The following is a 9830-nucleotide window of genomic DNA, read 5'->3' as shown; positions in this document are numbered from 1 at the left end:
AGTGCCCCAGCAGCCAATTCTCTGAGGCCAAGATTCCCGATGTGTCAAATATGATCAATCCTGCTGTGGCTTCGGATTTGGTTTCAATGTTAGTGGTTTAACGGTGGTTCTGACACTTTAGCATTAGACAGCAAGGTAAAGGAGAAGTCTGCCTCATGTTTAATAGGGACTAGCTTAGTTCCTTCTCTGACATGACATACATATCAATTTTGGTTCATTCTTGTGTTACAGGTTTCAGTCCACTTAATGCAATACACTCAAGAGTTCTTTTTTAGTATTTTTTAAACCTTTAGTTCATAAAATATATATTATTGGAGACAATTCTTACATTTTCTGCCTCTTCATGTTCTTAAGATGAAGTCAAACTTCATTTTTCTGTTGTATATTTTTCTTGGATTTTAAAACTTTATTTCCAATACTTCACAAATTAGGCATTTTTATTTTCCTGCTTTCAACTAAGAACCTGTAAATAGGGCTGGGGATGTGGCTCAAGTGGTAGCGCGCTCGCCTGGCATGCGTGCGGCCCGGGTTCGATCCTCAGCACCACATACCAACAAAGATGTTGTGTCCGCCGAGAACTAAAAAAAATAAATATTAAAAATTCTCTCTCTCTCCTCTCTCACTTTCTTAAAAAAAAAAAAAAAAGTGCTGGGGATGAAGCTCAGTGGTAAACTGCCCATGAGTTCAATCACCAGTACAGTTTAAAAAAAAAAAAAAAGAACCTGTAAATAGTGATAACTCTTGGCTAGACAGGGCTCAATGGAAAAAAGTCAGCCTTCCACCATGCAACCACAGGTACTGAACTCCTCTGGGTCAATAAGAACATTAAACTATTCTCCATTACCAACTCATTTTTAGCTGGAGGAGCACTAACAGAGGCATCTCCTAAAGTTTGGAGAGAGATTCTATTTTCTTGCCCAGTTAGGAATCATGCAAAATACATCCTAGAAAGGATATTTCATAGAATATAATGTTAACCTGCTGGCCACTTCTGAAAAGTAATCCAGACTGAAATCTAGGCTAAAACAATTAGATATAACCAGATCGTCATACTTGAAATATATTACTTTGATATATCTACCAGTTGTTTTTCATGTTTTAAGTTTTTATTCCTGGGCTGGCAATGTGGGTCAGTGGTATAGCACTTGCCTAGCATGTTCAAGGCCCTGGATTCAATCCAGAGCTTGACAAAAAAAGAAAAAACTTATTCCTTATAGTTTTTCTAATGTGGCTTATGTTTATTGAACCTTCTTCATTTGCATTTTCTTGTGCCTATAGATGGCAAACCACAGGGTCACTTTTAGTTCAACTCAGCAGAGAAGAATGCCCTATCTGAGTTCAATACCTAGATCTCCCACCCACTGTGGGGAAAAAAATCTCTCCCTGTGATAAAGGACAGTCCTCTCCTATGTGCTGAATCCCATCCCTTGCACATCTGCTTTTTCTTCCTAATTTTGACATGTTACTTGAAAATTTTAAATATGCAGAAAAAAATACTGCCAAAAATACCATCCATCATTAATTTCTCTCCATCTAGGCTGTGGAGAGGCATCATCCTATCTAAAAAAACTAACACTTCCTCCACTTCCCCATGCCCTTTCTTAGCAAAGCTTGATAGTCTTTTTTTTTTTTTTTTTTTTTTGTACCAGGAATTGAACCTAGGTACTTAACCACTGAGCTACGTCCCCAGTCCTTTTTTTTTTTTTTTGGTAGTTGTAGATGGACAGCATGCCTTTATTTTTATGCCGTGCTAAAGATGGAACCCAGTGCCTCACATATGCTATGCAAGCGTTTTACAACTGAGATAAACCCCAGCCCTCCCCAATTCATTTTTAATTTGAAGCAGAGCCTCACTGAATTCTTTAGGACTTCACTAAGTTGCTGAGGCTGGTTTGAACTCACAAGGCTCCTACCTAAGCCTCCTGAGTTGCAGGGTTTACAGGAATGCACCATTGCACCTGGCGTGTCTGTAGTTCTTTACTTCCTCAGTTGATATTATCTCTTCATTCTATTTCAGTAGGGCTTTTATCTCCCACCATTCCAAGATTTATCTTTTCAAAGTAAATACTGAAATAACATCAGTGCTTCTAGATCCATAGTGAAGTCTCCTTTGCTAGCTCCTAGTATGCCCCCCCCATCTTTTTTTTTTTTTTTTTTTTTTTTTGTAGTGCTGGGGATCCAACCTAGGCCTTGTACATGCTAGAATTGAGAGCTTGACCTATATCCCCAGCTTGGGCTCTTCATTTCATCCTTTGCTTCTTTCTCATTTCAGTCTTAAATTACTTGATCCAATAATGCTGCTTTAAATGCTCTCTATATTGCCAGCAGCTTTCATGAACCTTCATCCTTAATTTTCCTAACTCTTCATACTCGAGCCATTTGTTATCTCTATACAAATGACTAATAGATCAAACTGTAACAATACCAAAACACTCTTTTATTATTCCCTTGCTCCCTCCTTAGGTTTCCCTAATCATATAACCAATCTAGTTGACACATTATACATACCTGGAGTATAACTTACTCTAATTAGGATTCCATTCTTGTGGTTGTAGATAAGAGTTTTACTGTGGTGTATTCATGTATGAACTTAGGAAAGTTATGTCCATCACCCTGATTTATATAAAAGCCCTACATTATCTGGTCTTTGCTGCCCCTTCAAGCCTCATCTTTTACTGCTTTGCCTTGGTTTCCCCCTACACTCTCAACTACACTGGCTGTTTTTTTCACCCGATTCACTAAGTTCATTCCTTTCTTAGGGTTTTACATTGTTCCTCTACCAAGGTTTTTGTCGCAAGCATAATTTAGCCATTCAGGTCTTACTCAGAATGTGTCCTCTGGAAATCTTTCCTGACCACCCAATCTATAGTAACCTCCCATTATCACTACCTTATCGCCAAGTTACCATTGACCTAAGTCCTCAGCCCTTTTTATTTTTGAGTTTGAAACAGGATATAGGTTGCTCAGATGAGCCTTGAACTTGAAATCCTCCTGCCTCAGCTTCCCAAGTTGTTGGAATTACAGGCCTGCACCACAGTGCCCAGCTTTATATTAGCCAAATTTAAACCTCTATATAGCACTTGCCTTTTTAAATTTGTTTATCCTTTACAATAAGCTCCTTAAAACTTTATCATGTTTTCCACCTAGAATGGTTCCTGGTAGAATAGATTTGTGGAATAACCTACATATTTGTGGAAAGAAGGAGTGGCTGAATGCCATCAGATACATAAGTAATCCAAGCCCAAACTAGGGACACCAGTCATTTGCAGGAGATCAAAATGGGCTTTCCCAGCTTCTTACCATACCACCTCTGTTACACTTTGAGTTAGGTCCTGGTTCCAATCAAATGGATAACAGGGGGAAAAAAAAAAACACCTAACTGTAATGGAGAGAAAAAAAGCTACCGCCAGGAAATTAGATCTGAAATCTCATCCCATTGATTATCACCAGCCTCTTTCATTCCCCAGAGTAAATCCAGCACTAAACAATAGATTGACCATTTATTTACCTAAATGCTAAGGGGAACCATCATAAAAACTCACTTGCTTGGGGCTGGGGTTGTGGCTCAGTGGCAGAGTGCTTGCCTCGCATATGTGAGGCACTGGGTTCAATCCTTAGCACCACATGAAAATCAATAAACAACAACAAAAAAAACTCACTTGCTTGACTTACAGGTAGGTTCTTGATTTCCTTTCTCTAAGTATTTGAGCAATAAATCATTCCTATAACACTTAAAGAAAAAATAAAAATTTTAAAAATTACACCAACTGTAAGGGTCCAGCGGAGCGTTGGAGAAAGAGACCACACAAGAGACTGGCTCCATGCAATTGGCAAAAGGGGATTTATTGGGGATCCATTCCAGTGCGCTGGGGCTCCGTGCTCACTCAAGAAGGGAGAGCAGCCCAGAGCCCAGAGCAGAGGTCAAGCAGAGCTTAAGTACACTTTTTGGAGAGGGCGGTGGGCTTTGCATACATCAGAACAAATCATCATGAGGCGCGGGGAAATTGAACAATTCTGATACATGATTAGTCCATTCATTGGCGGGAACAGTTTGGGCAGGGGTAATTGGTCACTTCTAAACGGGGTACACATTTAAACTGATTGGTTCTGGGGCCTATATGCTTACGTGCCATGCTACCTGGAGCCCTTAGCTATTAAACAACCAGGGAATCAATGGAGGTATTTACTGGGCAGTTCCCGCATTGTCCTAACAACTTTACAGAGATTACAGGTTCTGGGGATAGCAGAGGAATTGTAACAATACTTTTACCTTTTAGCCCAGGCCTTGTAATCTAGAAGCTTTACAATGCCCTAGTCTTTTACGCTTTAACTCAGACTTTTGCAGCTTAGAATCAGCTTAGAAATTTTACCTTTACACAACTTCTATGAGATAAAAATATTTATTAAAAACTTTTTAAATTTGAAGTTTATTGAAAGGAGTTCCTCTAAATTCATACTTTCATACTGGATAAATGAGACAGCAAGTATTATATATGGAATATAAAGTGATTTTAAAAAATCTATATGGTAGTAAAGTGAAAGAAATGTAATTCTCCAGGGTCTTAAGAGAATTTGAAGTAGCATCTTAGGTGATCTAACAATTATATTTTCAAGGTTCTCATGGCTCTCCTTTTGGTTCAGAGTTTGGTTACCACCATCTGTTTTAAGAGGTAGAATATGTTTTCTACTAATCTAGTTTCCTGGTCAGCTGGCCTCAGAAGATTCTCATATTTCAGCCCATTTGTCTTTGGTGATGGCCACAAGATCTCTGTGCCCAGAAAGAAAGGCTTCTTGCTGATCTCTATTTGAGATCCATGAACCGGATATCCATGATGAGAAGGAAGTTCTTAGGCAGTGGACGAGGGGCTGGAGACAGGACAGTAAATACCTGATGCTCCAGGTCCACACTGGTCACCACAATGAAGCCAGCCACACTTGTCTCAGAAAGGTTCTCCTCTGTACCCTCAGCAGTGCTAACACTCAATAGGTGGTGTACCATGTCTCGGCCAGGGGTGACAGGTACTAGCTTAAGCTGATTGTCTTCCTGAGACATGCCTAAAGGCAAACAGGAGTCTGGAATAGTAGGTGCCCCAACTTTGTAGATTTTGACATCTGAAAATTTAACATTGAAGGCATGGGGATAGAAACAGCCTCGGAATCCATAGAAATACTCACGGATTCGCTCATCCCTACATTCCCGGCGGAAGTCTTTGGAGCGTTCAACCACACCCCCTGACTTAGGGAGCAGCACAGTACGTACAAAATGAGGCAGATCCCGTTTCAGTTCATTGTACAGTCTTTCTTGATCTAGAACCACAACTACATCCACCTCAAAAGCTGAAGCTGCATGCACCAAGGCCTGGTAGCCAGAGCCCTTGACCCAGCCACAGGTGTTAATGACACAGCCACTCACAGATGCCCTTCGGTTCACCTCACACCTCTGGTTAAACACATCTGCTAAACGGGATGTAATCTGCAAAAGAAAGGATCAAGATAAGAACAAAAACACCAGACAGATTCAAGGCTATTCTGTTCCACAACAACAGAGTAACTGGTTCAAGGTCCAAGAACAATGATTGTGTGTGTGCTTGCTGTGCTAGGGAACAAACCCATTTCAACCACTGAACTACAACCCCAGCCCCAAAATGACATTTTTTTAATGTCTGATTTTTCCCCCCCTGGTGCTGGAGATCGAACCCAGGACCTTGTGCATGCAAGGCAAGCACTCTACCAACTGAGCATATCCCCAGCCCTTAATGTCTGTTATTTTAAGCCTCTAACATGGATTTATTTTTGTTGTTTACGCTTCCTGTTTTATGTCAAGTGGAAATTTAATTACTAAGTCCACAAAAACGTTTAGCAATCTGAGGTTAACATATTTGAAACTGCCTTTTTTGAAATCATGTGGTAGAGATACAAGTAGGAACAATAAGATGAGAGGAACAATGTGTGCATTTTTAACTACCAAACTTCCCCACAGCTTCCTATCCTGAAAGCAACCCTTCCCTCCACCAGTGTAGCTCCAGCTCTGACCTTATTATAAAGCTTGATGTTAGTGCCAGGAGTGGTGGAGCCAAAATGATACACCAGAGGGGCCTGGATAGAGAAACCCTCTTCAACATCTGCTGGCCGTTCAATGTAGAGGGCCCCCATGGTACCAGGAATGGACACAGAGCCCTGGCCTACATCCAGCTCCACATAAGTAGGACGGCGGCCCAAACGCACTGCATAGTTGAGCAGCAGGCGACATACTGTGGACTTGCCCACATCAGTGGGGCCCACTACCATCACTCGAGGGCCTCGTTCTTCTTCCTTTTCTGCCTGCCTTCGCATCTGTTCCAAGGCTGTGTGAGTGTTGAGGTAAAGCAACATAGGGGTGTCCTTGGAAACATAAGCCACCTCAGTGCGGCCACTCAGTTGCAGAGAACAGCCATGCCATGTGAAAACAGCCACCTTAGCACCGGCATCAAAAGTAAACTTCTTGTTTCGAGTCAGCTCAGTGCCAAAGATCTCTGCCATGCCAGTCAGCAACTCCAACTGAACTGACTGAGAAGCCTCCACCTCAAAGCGAAGTTCTGTTTCTCGCTCTAGTTCAAATTTAGTTGTTGGCTTCTTGTCATCATTGGCCTCCTCTCCCATCTTTTCTGTGTAGCCACTGTGCCTACAACACAAATATCAGATCTAATCATGAGTTAGGCCTCTACAAAATCTTCTGATAGATTTCACCCTTTATTTTTTCACTGTATTTCTTATTACCTTCAGTCTCACTATGTTTTTGTTTACCACTAGAAAGTAGGGTTGGGCATCTTGTTTGCTACCTATCTCTATACCCACAATAGAGCTTGATACACTGTAAGCACCTCAATAAATACAGTGAGTGAATGACTCAGGCGTTAGAGGAAAACAACTACGGACTGACAGACTTATCATCCTCATAGTTCGCTTCAACACTGTTGGTATACGGGAAGGCAACAGATGCCCACTCGCAAACGCAAGTCAACAAGAAAAGGACGTCTGCAATCCGGATGCAAAGCAGAGAACACCAGACTTGGACTCAACAATATTGGGCCTGGCCCACCAACGACTAGTAGTGTCGTTAGACAATCAACCTCTGAAGCTTTTTTCCCCAGATGCCATCTGGTGGCACTTCAACTTCCTGACATACAGTATTGTTCTGGGGATAACAAGGCCTGTGGGAACGTGAAAGAGTATTTCTGAACAGTTCTAGGTCCAGCATTTGTCGCAGACACCCCCAAATCTGCCCAGGTCCTCAAGGAGTTGACGTCTGTGTTCCTGAGCTTATCAACTTACCTGCACAGCCGCACTTACGAACAAGCAACCCCAAGAGCCTTCCCGGACCGACCTGAACAAAACTACAAACCGCGCTGGGTCAGACGCACGCCGGAAATAAACATGGTTCCGCTCTTGCGCAGTAGGAGGAGGCGCGGCCGCTTGGAGCCCACTAGGACGTGGAGTCGTGCGGGTCCGGCCGGACGAATGCGTACGCACGCCGCGCGGCTTTTGGGAACTGTAGTTAGGGGTTGTTAGCCAGTGACGGCCTAGGTGGGCGTGGCCACCATTGTTAACGGAGTCGGCGGGAGGCGTGGCGGTTACGCACCCGCGCGGGGCCCCAGCGCTTCCTAGACACCTCCGCCGCTGGGTTTTGCCCCACGTGCAGCCTAGGAAAGGAAAGGGCCGCTAGAAAGGGAGGGGGACTCACTAGCTAGTTCCACTATGGCCTGCTTGCCTGGTTCACAAGCCAGTAAGTGGAGAAATTGGCAAAGCCAGTTTGGGCAGGTGGAAAACTGTCCGTCAGAGGCCATATTGACACAGTGCTTGGCACATGGAAGCCATTCAGAAAGTTTTTTCTTTAAAGAAAGAATAAAGTCCAGTGATTCCTTCCAGTTATCTTTTAAGTCAGTCGTTACCCAACAACCTCTCTCCCACTGAGCGGGGAGTTTTGTCGGGGACTCTTTTCCCTCCCTAAATCTCTCATAGTTATACAAGGTCAATCGTATACCCCGCAGCCAACAGGTTCAGCCACATCTATAATCCTCTTCTCAAGAGCCTGGTCTTTGGAGTTGAATTGCTTGCTCACTGTGTGACTCTGGGCAAATCACAGGCTTCATCTCTTTGAGATGTTTCTTGTTTCTACAATGGGGATAATAACAGTACCCAACCTCTTAAAGTTGTAAAATTTGGATGAGATGATGCATGTAAAGCACTAAGTACAATCCTTGTGTTATAGGAAATATTTGATGTTAACTTTTAAGTTTTTATTGTATGCTGGGGGGGAGGGCTATAATAATATCGTCTGTTTAGTACTTTACCTGAAAGTCCTTTCAGGTTTCTTGTTTCACAGCACCCTGCATAGTTAGCTTTATTATCTCCAATTTCAGTTTGGGAAAGAGACTAAGGCAAGCCACTTTCCCAAGCATTCACAGTCAGTAGTAGAGGTAGAACTCTAATCCAGAGTTTTGAGAGTCTGTGCCCAGTTATATAATGGTTATAATAATGACAGTTATGTAGTGTTAGATGCCACGTACTCGTATGGACTTGACAGATGTAAGTTAATTTAATCTTGCAAGAAGCCTGTGCAGTAGATACCATAATTGGCATCCCCATTTTACAGGTACTTTATTTTTTTAAACAGATAAGTACTTTTTTTTTTTTTTTAATCCCAGCTCACCTGGTGAATCCAGGCTGAGAAGCATGAGATTTTCTGGTTTGCCTTTCTCCTACTGGCCTTACTTAGCACTCACTTTTCAAGCACTACTGTCCTCACCTGTCAGTTTTCTTTGATGGTTTGCTTTAATTATTGTATTCATTCATCATGCGTTCATTAGTTGTTCAATTAACCACTGGGTTTCCACTGATCGTTTGCCATTCTTTAAAATTTTAAATCCAATCTCCAATTAGAAAATTTCTTTCTGGGGCCAAGCATGCCTGTAATCCCAATCACCCAGGAGACTGAAACAGGAGGCAGGTTCAAGTCCAGCCTGAGCAATTTAGGGAGACCCTGTCTCAAAAAATAAAAAGGACTGGGAATGTAGATCAGTGGTAGAGCATCCATCAATCCCCAATACTGCAAAACTGATGATGATGATGATGATGATGAATTTAAAATAAATTTTAATTAAATTTAAAAATTTTCTCCCTGGGTCTCATCTTTCCTCATTTCCTTGTAATCTATCTCCCTGGTCTGTTTCTTTGCCTCCACATTCTCACCCTTGAGGCAATTTCTCCCAATTTCCCAAAGGTCATCTTTATTTGGATATTGTATAACCATCTCAAGCAGAATTTAAGAGGAACCCTCTCTTCCATCCATTTTAGAGCGCTCTCCATTTTGCTTCTTAAACACAGAAAAAGGGCACAACATTTAAAGCATCTGTACTTGCCTACACTCTCTTTTCTCACTTTTAGTCTTCCACCAAGCACTCCTGTCATCTACACCCCACCCCCAAATATAATACTGTTTTCGTATGTCCTTCTCACTCTCCTCTCCATCTAATGCTTGATATTTTTGTTCTTGAATTAATTTAAATTCACTGGTATCCTTTTTGCTTTCAAACCTTAAATTCATGTCCTAAAAAGTTATCTTCCAGGCTAGAGATGTGGCTCAGTGGTAAGATGCTTGCCTAGAATGTTCAAGGCCCAGAATTTGATCCCCACCACTGGGGGGGAAAATGCCTAATGTAAAAACTAATCTTCCTTTTTTCTCCTTAACAATGGCTCCTCAAATTCCTCCTCTGTTTTCATTCTCATCTACAGTCCAGACAAGACCACTTCTCTCTTCTCTTTACCCAGCTTCTCTTCTGAATTCCAAACCT

The 9830-nt window shown here is 42.0% G+C and overlaps 1 protein-coding gene across 2 annotated transcripts; it reads right to left on the bottom strand.

Annotated features, from left to right (window-relative positions):
- Nucleotides 1-4408: 4408 nt before the first annotated feature.
- On the bottom strand, nt 4409-7407 carry CLP1 (cleavage factor polyribonucleotide kinase subunit 1). 2 transcript variants are annotated; one of them, XM_081281261.1, is made up of 3 exons: nt 7312-7407; nt 6034-6661; nt 4409-5473 (listed from the first exon to the last, which is right to left on the bottom strand). In XM_081281261.1, the coding sequence occupies exons 2-3, from the start codon at nt 6637-6639 to the stop codon at nt 4802-4804; spliced, it is 1278 nt and encodes a 425-aa protein (XP_081137387.1). In that variant the 5' UTR covers nt 6640-6661; nt 7312-7407; the 3' UTR covers nt 4409-4801. The 2 variants fall into 2 exon arrangements, with proteins under 2 accessions (XP_081137387.1, XP_081137388.1); XM_081281262.1 differs by having other exon boundaries at nt 6034-6681; nt 7312-7390.
- Nucleotides 7408-9830: the final 2423 nt, after the last annotated feature.

Source organism: Spermophilus citellus (genome assembly GCF_964194105.1).
Source record: "Spermophilus citellus genome assembly, chromosome: 2".
Taxonomy (NCBI): Eukaryota; Metazoa; Chordata; class Mammalia; order Rodentia; family Sciuridae; genus Spermophilus; species Spermophilus citellus.
Note: the sequence above shows the minus strand (reverse complement) of the source record. Positions and strands in the feature narration are given on the sequence as shown.